Genomic DNA, 17,500 nt, shown 5'->3' with positions numbered 1-17,500 from the left:
GTTAAGTACTGCTGTTCTAGTCAGGGAAGCCTTGTTAAGTAGATGATGTGTTTATAAGTGTGCTGGATAAGTGAGGTGGTTTGAGTATAGAAATATATTAACTCTCTCTCTCTCTCTCTCTCTCTCTCTCTCTCTCTCTCTCTCTCTCTCTCTCTCTCTCTCTCTCTCTCTCTCTCTTTCATTGTGTTCTACTTATTCTCATCTTTCTTGTGTCTTTCTCCTCTTCCTTCTTCTTCTTCTTCCTCCTTCTCCCCCTTCCCTCTTACTCCTCTTGCTCCTCATCTTTCTTCATTCTGTTCCTCTTCTTCTATCTGTCTTCCTATTTTCTTCCCGGTTATAATTCCTTCCCCTCCTCCTCCTCCTCCTCCTCCTCCTCCTCCTCCTCCTCCTCCTCCTCCTCCTCCTCCTCCTCCTCGTCTTGCTATCCCTCGACCTCTTTTCTTGTTTCTTATTTCTTTCCTCCTCCTCCTCCTCCTCCTCCTCCTCCTCCTCCTCCTCCTCCTCCTCCGTCACAGAGCCTCACGGTAATGTGGCTCCGCGTCTCAGTGTGGACAAGAGAGTGACGGTCGAGGTGCGTGCGGGACAGTGGGCGGTCCTCCCCTGCGCCGCCCAGAGCCACCCCACGCCCACTTACAAGTACGTATACACGCCCACGCACGTATGCATACATCCGTACACACACACACACACACACACACACACACACACACACACACACACACACACACACGCTCACGCACATGCATCCACCTCCACACACACTCGCCCACTCACACAAACGTACATGCATCATCACATACGTACATATATTCATACATACGTACACACACATACATGGACATACATCTAAACATACATACATACATCCATACACACACCCAGACACGCTTTCTTTAATCGTATTTGTATTTCTGCTTATTTTTATGTTATTCTCTCTCTCTCTCTCTCTCTCTCTCTCTCTCTCTCTCTCTCTCTCTCTCTCTCTCTCTCTCTCTCTCTCTCTCTCTCTCTCTCTCTCTCTCTCTAAACACACACACACACACACACACACACACACACACACACACACACACACACACACACACACACACACACACTTCCTCCGCCATGTTTCACCCCATCTCCCATTTATCTCCCCAAGGTGGGTGCGGCTTGGGGAGAGCGTGATGGCTGGCGTGGTGGGGGGCTCGTCGCGGTACAGCCAAGTGGGCGGGCTGCTGGTCATCACAGGTGTGGGCGTGGCGGACCAAGGGCGATATATGTGCTTCGTGAATAACAGTGTGGGCCATGACACAGTGGAGGCGACCTTGCGAGTGACGGGTGAGTGAGTGGGTGAGTGTGTGGGTGAATGAGTTAGATGGTGAGATGATGAGGTGCTAAAATAAAGTGTACAAGTCAGTTTTCCTCCTTTTCTTTCTTTTTTTATTATTGTTTATGAGTGAGTGAGTGAATGAGTGTGTGAGTGAATGAGTGAGTGAGTGAATGAGTGTGTGAGTGTATTTGTGTGAATGAGCAAGTGAGTGAGTGAGGTGATGAGATTATAAAAGTTGGTTATTATACTCGATCCATACATGTATTAATTAATTTGTATGTGTGTGAGTTAATCTATCCACGTGTTAGCAAATACACACACACACACACACACACACACACACACACACACACACACACACACACACACACACACACACACACAGCCTCCTAGCGTGCATGTATTAGTGTGTGTGTGTGTGTGTGTGTGTGTGTGTGTGTGTAGGAGGATGGAGAAATTGTACAAGGTTGTATGAAGGTTAGTCGCTCCATACACGTGTTAGCTCTTGTTGTTATTGCTGTTGTTGATAGGCAGAAGGTGCTGCCTTTTCAACGGCACTTTCCTATCGTTTTCTCTCTCTCTCTCTCTCTCTCTCTCTCTCTCTCTCTCTCTCTCTCTCTCTCTCTCTACACTTCTAGGTTTGTTTCTGTATTCTCTTAATTTTCTTCACGTTTATATCTTGTAATCACTGCATTCTCTTCATTTTTCTTCACTTAGATTCACTTCGTCTTTATATCTACATTGTTTCCGATTTTTTTCATTCTTTTAGCTAACCGTACACGTGTCAGCTGATCCCTGCACCCACAGAGCCCCTCAGCGTGCACGTGTCGCCGCGCCGTCTGGTGGTGGACATGGGCAAGACAGCTGAGTTGCGATGCGTGGTGCAGGGCCACCCCATCACCTCCCTCACCTGGCTACGGAACGGGAAAGCCCTGCCCCCCGATGGAAGGTGAGTGTGGGAGAGGGATGTGGAAGATGAGTGAGTGGAGAGGAGTGAGGGGAGGGTGGGTGGGTAAGTGGTGATGGGTGATGGGGAATGTGAATGGGATGAATGAGAGAGGGGATGTGAGGAGAGACGGATACGTGAGTGAAAATGGGAGAGAGAGAGAGGGGGGGGCGATAATGGTGGTAATAATAGTATTATTATTTGATAGCTAGTAGTAGTAGTAGTAGTAGTAGTAGTAGCAGCAGCAGCATTCCTTATCATTATTAACATAATTTTACTGTTATTCGTAGACTGCATGTGTTTGGGCCGTAGAGTTTGTAGAAGCGACAGCCAGGGAGATGCTGACAGCATGTGTACCAAATTGTCATGTTTAGTTTGTGAATGAGGCATAGTAGTATTGTTGTGAGGGTGCATCAGTGTATGAGTTAGCATAAAGTTTTACCTGTATTAGCTAGGGAAGTTGTGTGTGTGTGTGTGTGTGTGTGTGTGTGTGTGTGTGTGTGTGTGTGTGTGTGTGTGTGTAAATTATACATTGCTATTATTTGAGACGAGTGACTGAGGTCGCCGCGTGCGCGCAGCAAGCTGAGTCTGCTAGTGCTTGTAGCCTCGAAACATTAGAGAAAAACCCCGCCTTTGCCTGCCCATTAATGAGTAAAAGCTGAGTGAATCCGTGAGGCCCCTGGACACCAGACTCATGTGATTTTGGCAAGTCAGGTACTGTGATGTATAGCGATGTCCTGACAATAAGTGACGCGTCTTGGAGTAGCGTCCGTGACCGAGTGAATCCACACAGGTAAGGAACCTTCAGTTACGTAACATTACTACTACTACTACTACTACTACTACTACTACTACTACTACTACTACTACTACTACTACTACTACTACTACTCCCACCTGCTAGCACACCCTCTCTTTCCCTATAGGTTCGTGACATCACCACGCGAGGTTCTCCGGATCAGCAAGGTCGGGAAGGAGGACCGCGCCATGTACCAATGTGTTGTGTCTGCCCGCCATGAGAACGTGCAGGCCGCGGCGCACCTGGCCCTCGGCGGTAAGAGAGAGAGAGAGTACCTAATTTTATTCATATGTTTTTTCTTCCACTTTTTATCCTTTTTTTATGTGACTAATTATGAAACCTCCCCCTCCTCCTCCTCCTCCTCCTCTTCCTCTTCCTTCTTCTTCTTCTTCTTCTTCTTCTTCTTCTTCTTCTTCTTCTTCTTCTTCTTCTTTCCACACCCCTTCCTCCTCCTCCCACAGACTCGTCGCCAGAGCTGCACTACAGGTTCCAGGAGCAGACATTACAGCCAGGGCCATCAGTCAGTCTGAAGTGTGTGGCAACTGGGAACCCTCCGCCTCAGTTCAAGTGGACCCTGGACGGCTTCCCACTGCCAGAGAACGAGAGGTGAGGGGGCAGGGGGTGGAAGGGAGGTGGTGGGGCTGGTGGTGATGTGGGAGTGAGGGGAAGTAGTGTGGGAGAGATGGAGGGATGGGGTGGGATGATGGGGATGATAGGGATGAGGGGCAGTAGTGTGGGAGAGAGATTGGGGGGTGAGGAGGGATGGGGTGCTAACGTCACTTCACCCATCTACACTTAACCTAACCTAACTTAACCTAACGTAACCTAACCTAACCTAACGTAACCTAACCTAACCCTCCCCCCACCCCGCCGACAGGTTCCTGGTGGGTCAGTATGTCACCGTGCACGATGACGTTATCTCACATGTCAACATCACCAATGTACGGGTGGAGGATGGGGGAGAGTACACCTGCTCCGCCTCCAACACTGTGGGGGAGGTCAGCCACTCCGCCAAGGTACGATGATTTTTCCGCCAAGGTACGATAATTTCTGGCAAGGTACAATGATTTCTGCTAAGGTATGATGATAATTCTTCTGCCAAGGTACAGTGATAACTCCACCAAGGTACGATGATTATTCTGCTAAGTTATGATAATAATTCTGTCGAGGAATGATAATAATTCTATCAAAGTACAATAATTTCTGCCAAGGTATGCTGATTATTTCATTAAGGTACAGTAATAATTCTACCAAGGTACAATTATCATTCTATTACTACATTTATGTGCAGTATTTATCTATTCACTTGTCTATCTATCTATCTATCTGTTTACCTTCCTATTTACTCTTCTATCTATATACTTACCTATCTCTATCTTCCTATCTATCTATCTGTCTATCTATCTATTTACCAACCTATCTATTTCCTCCCCTGTGTCTCCCTCCTGCAGGTGAATGTGTACGGGCTGCCCTTCATCAGGCCCATGCGTCGGGTGTCAGCCGTGGCGGGGTCAGGCCTCCGGGTGAAGTGTCCTGTGGCAGGCTACCCCATTGACAAGATTACCTGGGAGAAGGGTGAGTGTGTGGGTGGGGGAAGGGTTGGAGAGAGAGAGAGAGAGAGAGAGAGAGAGAGAGAGAGAGAGAGAGAGGGTAAACTAGGCTTATTTATCTGTCATTTCTACTACTACTACTACTACTACTACTACTACTACTACTACTACTACTACTACTACTACTATTACTACTACTACTACTACTACTATTGCTACTATTCACCCTCCACACACACACACACATACACACACACTCACACACACACACACTCACACACACACACACACACACACACACACACACACACACACACACACACACACACACACACACACACACACACACACACACACACACTGAATAAGTAAACACCTATCAGCTGCCAGAGGGAGAGAGAGAGAGAGAGAGAGAGAGAGAGAGAGAGAGAGAGAGAGAGAGAGAGAGAGAGAGAGAGAGAGAGAGAGATGTATAATTCTGCAGGTGAAGCGCGACAGGTTAGGTCAAGCCTTTCATAATTCAGAATACACTACCTGGCTTTCCTCTCCCAATAATTACTCTCTCTCTCTCTCTCTCTCTCTCTCTCTCTCTCTCTCTCTCTCTCTCTCTCTCTCTCTCTCTCTCTCTCTCTCTCTCTCTGGCCAAACACTCCATCTTTCGCCTTCTTTAAATCTTTCCTCTCGTCTTCTTTCCCTTTTGTTTTCCTCCTCCTAATGTCTTTTTCTTTTCATTCCTTTCCACTCTTTCCTTGTGGCTGGAGATAAGTTAATTTTCTTTCTTATCTGCTATTTTTCCCTTTGCTAACCTCTCGAATTATCTTACCTGTTTCTCTCTGCTGACTCTAATTTCCTTCTCTGTCTACCTTTTCTCTTTTCTAACTCCTCTAATTATCTTTCTTATATACTGTTTCTCTTTGCTAACTCCTTTCACTGTTCTCTAATCACCTTTCCTCAGCTAAACTCTTCTACAGTTAATCCCAACCCCTATTCTTCTTTTCCTTCCCCTCATAGTTAGCTAAATCTCATTATTGTGTTGCTAATCCTTTATTTCTGTTTATTAATCCTCTTTCCTGCCTGCTAATCCTCTTTCTTGTCTACTAATCCTCTTCCTTGACACCAACTCCCCTTCCACCACTCAGCATAACCCCTCTCCCCCCTCACCTCCCCCCACAGATGGCCGGGTGCTCCCCACAGACATCCGGCAGCGAGTGTTTGACAATGGGACACTAGTGGTGAGCCAGACACACCGCGACACTGATGGTGGCCGCTACACTTGTCGAGCAGTGAACAGGCACGGCCACTCTGCCTCCAGGGATGTCACCGTCACTGTTACAGGTGTGTGCAGGCGTGGGGAGGGTGGCAGAGTGGGGTAACAGGGGACTGGGTGAGTAGGGTCTTGCAGTGGTACAGAGGACAACAAGAGTGATGTAAGCCAAATTCTCAGGGTCAGTAATCAGGATAGGTTAAGATTTTAAGAGTGGGTATTTTAAGAGAGGGTTTGATATGGAGGTATTGAAGTAGTGCAGTGGACATAACAAGGGTGTTGTAAAAAAATTCCACTGGAGCCTGTTAAACTATCACTGGAACCATGAAAATATCCTTGAAAACCCTAATAATTTTCACTGCATCCTGTTAAACTATCACTGGAACCATGAAAACATCCCTGAAAAACCCAATAACTTTCGCTCCAGCCTGTTGAACCTTTGAGAGCCCCAATAACTACCACTGCAGCCTATTTAACTATCACTGGAGCCTTGAAAACACTTGGAAACATAGGGCAAAGAAGGGAACAAATACAGCAACCCTAATTGAAGCGAGTGCTCTAATTGATACAAGCTTCATTCTTTCTTTCCTTTTTCTTTAATTATTTCTTTGTTTCAGTGCCTCCCAAGATCATGCCGTTTTCTTTCGCCAACAACATCTTGAGTGAGGGCAACCGCGCCTCACTCACCTGTCAGATTCTGGAGGGGGACTTGCCTGTTAACTTCAGGTGAGAAGGAGAAAGAAAAAGAGGATAGACTGCAAGCGTAAATGATAAGAGATATACTGATTGCATAAAAAAAGTGAAAAATGTAACAAATAAGAAACCAGAGAGAGAAAGAGAGAGAGAGAGATTTTTCTTCACTTGTCTTTGTTGTGATTATTTTCTTTGTTTTATTTATCCTTCATTATCTTATCTCCATCTCTCTACCTCATCTCTCCATCTCTGTGTCTCCCTTCACACACACAGGTGGGAGAAGGACGGGGGCACAGTTCCCACCTATGACGGCATTACCACACGGCTGCTGGACGACTACCAGACCCAGCTTGTCATCGACCGCATCTCCTCACGCCACAACGGAGAGTACACCTGTGTGGCCTCCAACGCCGCGGCAGAGAGGCACTACACCACACGTCTCACTGTCAATGGTACGGCACACACATACACACACACAAACAGATAGATAGAAGATACAGAACACAGGCAGACTAGAAGTGCCAGTATCCTCCTTCTTGTGACCTCTGCAGCCTAACCTAACATAACCTAACATACACATAAACATACAAAAAGAATTATAGAAGGTACAGAACACACAGGCAAACAGAGACTCCTTGTGATCTGAGTCTAACCTAACCTAACCCAACAGTACCGCCACACTGGGTGACGGAGCCCCAGGACAGCGGGGCAGCACAGGGCAGCACGGTGACACTCAACTGCCAGGCGGACGGCTATCCCACCCCCACGGTCACCTGGAAGAAAGCCATCACAGGTACACCGCAAAGTAAATAAATGAGTAAATAGTAATACAAACAAAAAGACAGCACTTCCAGCAGAGGATAGTTGATATAAATGGTCTTTAATATGGATAGGTGAAAATAAATGATTAAATAAATGAATCAATGGTAGATAATGAAGCCATCACAGAAGTAGGTGTGGTAGTGTTTGAAATTTTTAAAAATACACGAAAAATTACAAAAACACACTTAGGAAAAAAAAGATGAATAAGTGATTGAATAAGTGACTGAATAAAGACAGTACAGTTTTGAAGTGAATAGGATGTTGTGTGGTAGTGTTTGAAATTGAAAAAAGACAAAAACACTACTAGGAAAAAAAATGAATAAGTGATTGAATAAAGACAGTATAGTTTTGAAGCAAATAGGATGTTTTGTACTTATAAAAAAACATCCAAATAATAATATAAAAAACACCTAGAATTAAAAAAAAAATCCAGATCCATCCAAAACACACAAACACACACACACAGACCCAAATAACCACCCTCCACCCCTTCAGATGACGAGGGAAGCAGTCTCATGGTGGGCAGTGGTGGCGGTGGTGGTGGTGTGGGGCGGCGGAGGGGGGGGGTACCAAGAGCTGCACTATGGAGCCCACGTGGAGGTGTTTGACAATGGGTCGGTGGTGTTCCGCAATGTACAGAAGGCCATGGAGGGGAAATACTTGTGTCAGGCCAGGAATGGTATTGGCGCGGGACTCAGCAAGGTCGTGTATCTGACAGTGAATGGTAAGTGTGTGTGTGTGTGTGTGTGTGTGTGTGTGTGTGTGACATATGGGAGAGGAGTTAAACTGGTACAGTCTTGTTTTCCTAACTGTAATTATCCAACGTACTTTTGAATTCATATATCCTTGAGAATCCCAATAACTTCCACTGCAGGTTGTTAAACTACCACTGGAACCATGAACACACTCTTGAAAACCCCAATAACCTCCACTGCAGCCTGTTAATCTATTGAAAAACCCAATAACTTCCACTGCAGCCTGTTAAACCTTGGAGAACCCCAATAACTTCCACTGCAGGCTGTTAAACTATTGCTGGAACCATGAAAAAAATCTTGAAAACACTCTTTACAATCTCCTACCATTTTAACATCTCCTTATCCAGACTGTTCCTTACATCTATACCTCTATATAGAAAATTATGCTTGTTGACATCTCTGCAAGCATCCCTCTTCAGCCTCCATCCATGTCCTCTAATATCTCGGGTGTCCCAAACCATTAAATCACTCCAGTCCACCTCCTTCACTTTGTCTTAATTGTGACACTCCACCTAACCTAATCTAACCTAAGCTCCCACACACAGCCCCAGCACACTTCCCGGAGAAGATGGGACGTGTGGTAGTCCGCCTGGGTCAGACTGCTGTGCTGCGCTGCCCAGCCAGGGGGGACCGGCCCATTGACATCCTCTGGTCTGTGGATGGCAGGCGGCTCGATCCACATGCCGATCCGAGGTGCGTCCATTGAAGTGTGTGTATGTTTGTGTGTATATATTTATTTACTTATTTACCTATTTATCCATTTATTTATTTATCTATCCATTTATTTATTTATCTATCCATCGGTTTTGCTGCAGAGTGGAAGTGCGGGAGGAGACCAGTGATGAAGGGTTTGCCTCCAAGCTGACTCTGACCTCAGCTGCCCGCTCCCACTCAGCCACCTACACCTGCCATGCCGCCAACGCCTTTGGGAGGGACACCAGGAACATTGAACTCATTGTGCAGGGTGAGAGAGAGAGAGGGGGGGGGGGGGGGGCGGGGATGCTGAGTTAATTATGTAATGTGATTGAGGATTTTTTGCTTTTTGTTTAGCTTTTTTCTTCTTTTTTTTTTTTTTTTTCTGTTTTTGTTCTGTATCTTTCCTTCCCTCGTTCATCCATCTCTTACTTCCCTACTTTCTCCATCCATCCTTCCATGCCATCACCTATTCATCCATGCATCCACTCATTCACTTAATCAGTCACCCATTCATCCAACCCACCAATCCCATCATCCACCCACTCATCCACTCACCATCCCTTTCTTTTCTGCCATCATCCACTCATTTACTCCCCCATTCCTTCATCCACCACTCACCCATTCCTTCACCCACCCACACACCCACTCCAATCCTTCCTTTCATTCTCTCACTCCCTCATCCACTCACCCCTCCACCCATTCACCCACTCCTTCACCCAACAGAGGAACCAGAGCAGCCCAAGAACCTGAGAGTGGTGGAGACTCACAGCCGGCGGGTGAAGCTGTCCTGGATGGCTCCTTACAGTGGCAATGCACCCATCCAAAACTACCTCATCCAATACAAGCTGGCCTCAGGTGGGTGACGGATGAAAGGTGACAGGGAGAGGAAGAAAGAGAGAGAGACAGGATGAGTGAGTTATGAGAGAGAGAGAGAGAGAGAGAGAGAGAGAGAGAGAGAGAGAGAGAGAGACCTAACATAACCTCACCCAATCACCCAACAGAACCATGGCCAGGTGTACCAGAGCGGCTGAATGTCCCGGGTGACCAGACGGAGGGAGTCATCCACGAGCTGACACCCGCCACAGCCTACCACTTGCGGGTGACGGCACAGAACACCCTTGGCCTCGGAACACCTTCTGAAGTCATCCAGGCAGCCACGGATGAAGAAGGTGGGTGTGGGTGGGTATAGAAGTGAGTTTGGATGTGTTATGGTGTGTTTTAGGTCTTTTGTGTGTATGTGTGTGTGTTTGTGTGTGTGTGTGTGTGTGTGTGTGTGTGTGTGTGTGTGTGTGTGTGTGTGTGTGTGTGTGTGTGTGTGTTTTAGGTGTGTTTAGATACAGATGGGAATACAAATAAACCACAGAAAAAAATAAAACAACAACACACACACAACAACAACAACAACAGAATGAACAAAACCCAAACCTAACCAACCTTTCTCCTCCTTATCCTCCCCCATTCCCCCATTCCCCATTCCCCTATGCCCCCCAACAGAGCCATCGGGACCCCCTCTGGACGTTCGGGTGACCCCAGAGTCCTCCACCTCGCTGCGGGTGACCTGGGAGCCCCCTGCGCGTGACCTCTGGAATGGCAATATTCTGGGGTACTACGTTGGCTACCGCACTCATGCACTCGCCTCCGACTACAACTTCCAGACCGTTGAGGTGAGAGAGAGAGAGAGAGAGAGTGCATAAGATTAAAAGATAGTTTTGGTGTTTTTCATTTCTGTGTTTGTTTATTTCTCTTATCGCAGCTTTTAGGTTGTTGAGGTGAGAGAGAGAGAGAGAGAGAGAGAGAGTAGAACCATAGAACCCCTCAAAAATCACCCTTTGTACACCCATACATCCTCACCCATCTTCCCTCTCCCCAACACCACCTAACCTAATGTAACCTAACATCACCTCACTTCACCTCATTTCACCTCACCAAATCTAACCAAACATAAACTCAGTGTGATTATTATTTTGTTTCTCTTTATTTCCTTTAGCCAGTGACCCTCCTATATTAAAAAAAGATAAATATATAAAAAAAACTTACCTAACCTAACCCAAACTTCACAGGTCGGGTCAGCGTACGGAGGGAGCTCCACTCTGACGGGGCTGCAGCAGTACACCAGGTATGAGGTGGTGGTGCAGGCCTTCAACAACAGGGGGGCCGGTCCACTGTCCCCTCCCGTCATTGCTACCACTGAGGAGGACGGTAAGGCAGTGGTGGTGCTGGTGATAGTGGTGGTGATATTTTTTAATTTTTGACATTTGGTTCGTAATTTTTCACGTGGGTTTCTCTTTTTTACGTTTTTCTGGATTGTTTTCCATTGATGTTTCTTGTTTTTTTTTGTTTTTTTTTGGCTAATCTAACCTAGCCTAACTTCCCACAGTGCCAAGCCTTCCTCCAGAGACAATCCGCTGCGAGGCCACGTCCCCCCAGAGCATCTCGGTGGCCTGGCGTCCCCCTCCTCTCCGCGGCCAGAACGGACTCATTAAGGGGTATCGCATCCTCTATACTCCGGCCTCAGAATACTCAGGTGAGGGGGGTTTAGATGTTCCTTTGTTTTGGTCCCTCACTCACTGCATCCTTCTGGGTCTGTCTGCCTCATTCATGCACCCTCATTTTTTGTCATTCTGCTTTCTCCCCTGCTTTCTGCCTTGCTTTCTGCTGTTTCCTTGCTCTTCTACTTCTGTTAGCTATTCCTGTGGTTCTCGATGCATGGTTCTTTCGTTTATATTGATCTATCTGCTTCCTCTCTCCCTTTTTTTAGTTTTTTTTTTTTGGTTTCATTGTTTATTTTATTTTTTGTTTATTTATTTATTTTATTTATCTATATTTATTTATTTTTTTACAGTAAGTGTCTTTTTTTTTCTGTCAGGTTCCTTGTGCATGTGTCAGCCCAGTGTTGTGTTGTGCTCTGTTACTCTACAGAACTATGGTGCGCTACACACACACACACACACACACACACACCAAGGGGACACAGTGACAGATGCAAGCCAAGGGGAGACAGGTGTGTGGAGGAAGGCAACTTTATGAAATGGAAAGTAAAAAAGAAAGAGAAAAAAAAGTTTGGCATTAGAAAAAAAAAAAGTGACAAATAAACTTAATCCAAGTGAAATACACACACACACACACACGTACACTAACACACCAGTCCAACCCTTGAATAAGTTTATGTATTCTTAAGTTACCCATTAAGTTATCCATGCCTCCAGAACCTTGTGTATCTTACCAGGATGTGTCATATAACCAATTAAACTGCAGTAACTCAACTCAAGCCACCTCTGCCCATTAGCCACACCATTCATCTACCCACTATACGCCAAGCTGGCAATCCCACGTGGGGCGGCCCAGATAAGGCACCACACCCATACACACACACACACACACTTACACACTCACACACTCTTAGCCCCATCAGGCCTTGGTGGGAAGAGATAAACTTGTGAACCACCTTACTACATCCCAGGAATTTTGGAGTTGAGCTTTTGTGCAAGGTAAACTGTGCTGAGAGGATCAGTGAGGTTAAGCTAGGCGAGGCTATGGAAGATATTGATAACTGGTATTCTGTGTGCTGAACTATCATGAAAACAGAGAGATAGAGGTGAAAGTAGAGGTGGAAATGATGAGTTATAGAGATCATCACAGGGGCAAGGCAGGAAGAGGACTCAAGACAGACCCAGCACAACACACATACCAGAATGAACACTACAACCTAACTGGCTTGTGGCTTGGCTTGGCATGTCCTGGCTCAACACAGGACCAATATCACCTTGCAGTTAAACCTATATGACACATCTACCCATACAAAAGGAGGAATAGTATGTACAGTAGAATTTTATTGTATTTTTCATGTATTTTTAAGCTTAGTCTTAGCACCTTGATATAGTCACCCTTTGGAATATAGGAATGCTGTCTGTCTCGGTCGACTGGCTGGCGCAGGAGGAGGAGGAGGAGGAGGAGGAGAAGCATCCCTGCCTTACCCCTCATCCCCCATACCCTCATACCCCAGCCGCGAGTCACCCACCACCCGGAGAAGCAGTGGAGGATGCCGAGTGTTCCCCCAGTGTGCCTGTGTCCGTTTGTTTGTTGCGTTTTTAATTTGGTGCCTTTTTATTTTTCAGTGTGTGTTTTTTAATGTGTGTTCTCTTGTTTCTGAAAGTCTGGATGGACGGAGTGGTCCCAGGGGAGTGGAAGAAAGCGGTGGTATTGCCGCTGTATAAGAGCAAAGGTGAGGGTTGTGTGTGTCCAGCAGAGAGAGAGAGAGAGAGAGAGAGTGTGTGGTCAAACTGCTGTCATCTTCCCTCACCTCCTCATCCTTGCCCTCCTTCTCATCCTCTTCCTTCCCTTCCTCCTGCTCTTCTCTTTCTTTGCTTCCTGAAGGGGTTGATGCCAAGACTCTCATGTTGTCTCACTTGCTGTGTTTCTTCAAGCCAATGCCTCTGAATTGCATGGGAAAGTTAAGGATATAGACCAAAGTTGGGTTTATGATTGTATTTCTCAGAACCTGTATACATGGCTTTCATGGCTGGCTCAATGATTGTCTTCCTGAGAACCTGTACCTTTTTAGTAAGATTAGAAGGTTAACATTGGTCAAAATTTGGTTTATAATTGTGTTTGTCAGGACATATATACAGTGAATGGGGCTGTTTCATGGCTGCCTTAATGATTGCCTTCCTGAGAACCTGTGCCTTTGAGCAAGATGAGAAACTAGTAATCAGCATTGAGTTTCTCAGAACTTGTGCCTTTGAGAATGATGGGGAAGTTAGCAATGTGGACTGAAAATAGTTTATGAATATGTTGTTCATTGTCTGCCTAAGCTGAGTAAGGGAGCAAAATTGAGGTTGTAAATGTCTTTCTCTGAGCTTATTGTCCATCCAAGGAAGACAAGGAGCTTAGGCTGGATTGAAATTGAATATATAAATGCATTCTAGAGCTTGTGGTGCCTTTAAGTATGGCAAGAAAGTTAGCGGCACAAATCAAAATTAAGTTTGTAAATGTATTCTTTATACTAACTTACTCACTGAATGTCTTTCTATCTTTCAAAACTAAAACATCCAAAGATCCTACAACTTAAAGAGAGAGAAAAAAAAAGTTAAATATACAGAAAATAACTTATGTGCAAAACTATATACCAAAAGACTAACCACAATATTTAAGCAGTCATCCCACAATGTAAGTTTAAGAACCCAGATTATGTGAGGAACTTGGCATAAACTTCCCTAAAAGGCTTTGTTTTGGTCCCTGCCAGCCAAGCATGCATGGAGGCAGCCAGCATGCACCAGCCCTGCTAGCCCGGCCTGGCTGTGAGAGTGCTGGTCCCTCGGCTGTAGAAAGGCTGGGGTTCTCTTGCCAGGGCCTGTGTGTGTCTGTGTGTGTGGGGGTGTGGGGGCAGCTGGGAGGGGCACAAGAGGGTGGGAGTATGTGAGAGACAGACAGGGAGCTACAGATTGGTTGATAGAGAGAGGTTTGTGTGTGTGTGTGTGTGTGTGTGTGTGTGTGTGTGTGTGTGTGTGTGTGTGTGTGTGTGTGTGTGTGTGTGTGTGTGTGTGTGTGTGTAAGATACAGAGAGATTGAGAGATGCAGAGAGAGAGTCATGTGTGTGTGTGTGTGTGTGTGTGTGTGTGTGTGTGTGTGTGTGTGTGTGTGTGTGTGTGTGTGTGTGTGTGTGTGCATGCACTTGAGTTATGACCCTAAGATTCCATGAAAAACACACACACAAATACACACATACACACACTAACCAACCCATCCTCTCCTCTCCTTACCTTAAAAACACCCTTAAAACACACACACACACACACACACACACACACACACACACACACACACACACACACACACACACACACACACACACACACACACACACACACACACACACACACACACACACACACACACACACACACAAACACAGACCAAACCCTCCCTACGCAAAACTCACCACTAACTCCCCCACCACCAACCCTCTGTCTAACCTTGCCCTGCTTCACCCCCAGCAGATGAGGAGCTCCAAGGAGAAACGGCAGCAGAGAGCACCAATATATTCAATCTGGAGAAGTACACGAACTATAGCATCAGTGTTCTCGCCTACACCAGTGCCGGTGACGGGGTGCCCTCCTCCCCTGTCTTCTGTCGCACTCTGCAAGATGGTAAGGGTGTATAGGTGTGTGTGTGTGTGTGTTTTGTGTGGAAGTGAGTTTGGGTGTGTGTGGAGCGCTTGAGTGTGTTTGGGTGTGTGTAGAACTGAGTTAGGGTATGTGTGTGTGTGTTTGGGTGTGTTTTGTCTCTCTTCTCCACCCAGTCATTCTCTCCCCCACACATTCTCCACCCAATCACATTTCTCTCCCTCATACAGTCTCTCCACACAATCTCTCCTCCACCTAGTCACACCTCTCTTCTGCCCACACAGTCCCGGAGAGTCCTGCAGGCATCAAGGCAGTGGTCAGCTCCCCCACGACCATCCTGGTGGCTTGGCTTGCCCCAGCTAAAGCTAATGGAGTCCTCACGAAACACACTCTCTACATGGCCATCACTGCCGACCAGAACAGGGTGAGTGTGTGTGAAAAACAGAAGAGCTTGGTGAGAGTGTGAGAGTGTGATCGTAAGAGTTTGGACTGTATTCTCAAGCACTTCCACACTACACCTCTTCCACTACTCTTCAAAGGCTCTTATTGAAGTTATGTGGGTTTTTTTAAGGATAAGGTTCTAGTGACAGATTAACAAGATTTCTTCATTGTTAGCTGGAGAAATGGTCTTGAGAACTTGGCTAATCATCTCTGTGGCCTTTGAAGGTAGTTGTGGTGAGAGAGCAGTGTCGGAATACTGGCCTGTAACATATAACTGCAAAAAAGTCATCAGGCCTACACGTGGCAATCCCTGTGTGTGTGTGTGTGTGTGTGTGTGTGTGTGTGTGTGTGTGTGTGTATATATATAGGTGTAGCGTACTATGAATAATTTTACCTATAACAGTGTGGCAGGATGAGTATCAGTATTCCTGTTTGATATTCAGAAACTCACTATAAATTACTTGTATGTTACTTCACTCCCAATATGTCTCACACTGCCACTCCTGCCTCACACCTACACCTGTCTCACCCTCACCTCCTCCCCCGGCCACAGAGGGAGCTGCCGGCCCGCACACTTGGCCCTGGGGAGACGTCCTACGTGGCAGAGGGCGTCAGCAGCCGAGAAACTTATGAATTCTGGGTCTCCGCGTCCACACAGCGCGGGGAAGGGCCGCCCACCGAGAGCATACTTGTGAAGCCAACTGCCAAGGGTGCGTGGAGGGTGAAGGGTGAAGGTGTTGTTCTATATGTGTTTGTATTTTATCAGTATTTTTTTTTTTTTTTTTTTTTTTTTTTTTTTTTTTTTTTTTCTTCTTCCTGTTTTCTGTCTTTTTGTCTTTTCTCTGCCTCTTTGTCTTTTTCTCAGTCTCTGTTTTTCTGTTTAATTTTTCCTGGTTTTCTGTCCATTTTCTCTCTCTCTCTCTCTCTCTCTCTCTCTCTCTCTCTCTCTCTCTCTCTCTCTCTCTCTCTCTCTCTCTCTCTCTCTCTCTCTCTCTCTCTCTCTCTCTCTCTCTCTCTCTCTCTCTCTCTCTCTCTCTCACACTAGACCACACACTTAACTCACACCTAACTTACACTTAACACACACCTAATTTAACTTATACTTAACATAACTCACAGTAGACCACTCATAAACTATAACCAGGCAACATAAGACACCAGAGCACCCAAGGACACAGATTAACACAGCACTCACCCACCTTACCTCCTCCTCCAGTGCCGGCCCAGATAGCTTCCTTCGGCGGACCCCTGGAGGTGGCATGGAAGGAGGATGTCAGACTGCAGTGCCACTCAGTTGGGGAGCCACCTCCTGACATCAGCTGGAGACTTAACGGCAAAAAGATTGTCACCTCGGACAGAATACAGGTGCGGGATTGTGTGTTGTGGGGTGTGGGTTGGTCTCGGACAGAATAAAGATATGTAAGGGTGGTTTGGGTTGGGGTGTTAGGGTGGTGGGGGATTGTGTGAGGGGCTGTTGGGTTAAAAGAAGTGTGTTTTGTTTACATTAAGCTCAAGTGAAGTTAGGTTTGTTTATGTAAGCTTGAATAAAGTTAGGTTAATGAATTTGGTTGGGTTAGGTTTTAAATGAAGTTGGTTTTGTTTATGTTGGATTAAATGAAGCTGGTTCTTTGTTTATATTTCATCAAAAAAGAAAAAAAACAATATAAAAACAAACAAAAACACATCCAAAACAAACACAAACACCCCACACCCATCCCATCACTAATAACCAAACACCAAACACCACACAGGTTCGTCCAAACGGGTCCCTCCTCATCCGTGATGTGCAGAAGACTGATGCGGGAAACCTGACATGCTCAGCCACCAACACACATGGCAAAAGCACCATCTCCTATCTTCTGACGGTCCAGGGTGAGTCTTAGGGTGACTGAGGATTCCCTGAAGGATGTGACGGCTGATGGGGTGTTGTAGGGTGTGTTTTTGTGTTTTTGAGGGTGTTTTTAAAGGTGTTTACAGTGTTTTAGTGTTTAGTGTGTGTTCAGATATGTTTAGGGTGTTTTCAGGGATGTTTTCATGTTTTTAAAGGGGTTTGGATGTTTTCAGGTGTTTGTGTGTGTGGTGGGTGATGGGAGGTAGTTG

The 17,500-nt window shown here is 46.0% G+C and overlaps 1 protein-coding gene across 1 annotated transcript in view; it reads left to right on the top strand.

The window, feature by feature from the left end:
- Positions 1-17,500, top strand: part of LOC135094889 (cell adhesion molecule Dscam2-like) — a gene marked incomplete at its 5' end in the record, with an annotated part of 40,758 nt that overhangs the window by 12,458 nt on the left and 10,800 nt on the right. Inside the window, 27 exon segments of the mRNA XM_063995365.1 lie at positions 516-636; positions 1,142-1,320; positions 2,120-2,261; positions 3,185-3,312; positions 3,519-3,663; positions 3,935-4,073; positions 4,509-4,632; positions 5,781-5,942; positions 6,489-6,597; positions 6,838-7,016; positions 7,235-7,369; positions 7,882-7,889; positions 7,891-8,110; positions 8,687-8,834; positions 8,957-9,105; positions 9,561-9,692; positions 9,839-10,006; positions 10,332-10,501; positions 10,898-11,036; positions 11,215-11,361; positions 12,736-12,912; positions 12,991-13,059; positions 14,831-14,983; positions 15,244-15,383; positions 15,954-16,110; positions 16,617-16,765; positions 17,152-17,272. Coding sequence (XP_063851435.1) covers positions 516-636; positions 1,142-1,320; positions 2,120-2,261; positions 3,185-3,312; positions 3,519-3,663; positions 3,935-4,073; positions 4,509-4,632; positions 5,781-5,942; positions 6,489-6,597; positions 6,838-7,016; positions 7,235-7,369; positions 7,882-7,889; positions 7,891-8,110; positions 8,687-8,834; positions 8,957-9,105; positions 9,561-9,692; positions 9,839-10,006; positions 10,332-10,501; positions 10,898-11,036; positions 11,215-11,361; positions 12,736-12,912; positions 12,991-13,059; positions 14,831-14,983; positions 15,244-15,383; positions 15,954-16,110; positions 16,617-16,765; positions 17,152-17,272 — 3,810 coding nt within the window.

This window comes from Scylla paramamosain, chromosome 47 (genome assembly GCF_035594125.1).
Source record: "Scylla paramamosain isolate STU-SP2022 chromosome 47, ASM3559412v1, whole genome shotgun sequence".
Classification (NCBI taxonomy): domain Eukaryota; kingdom Metazoa; phylum Arthropoda; class Malacostraca; order Decapoda; family Portunidae; genus Scylla; species Scylla paramamosain.
Note: the sequence above shows the minus strand (reverse complement) of the source record. Positions and strands in the feature narration are given on the sequence as shown.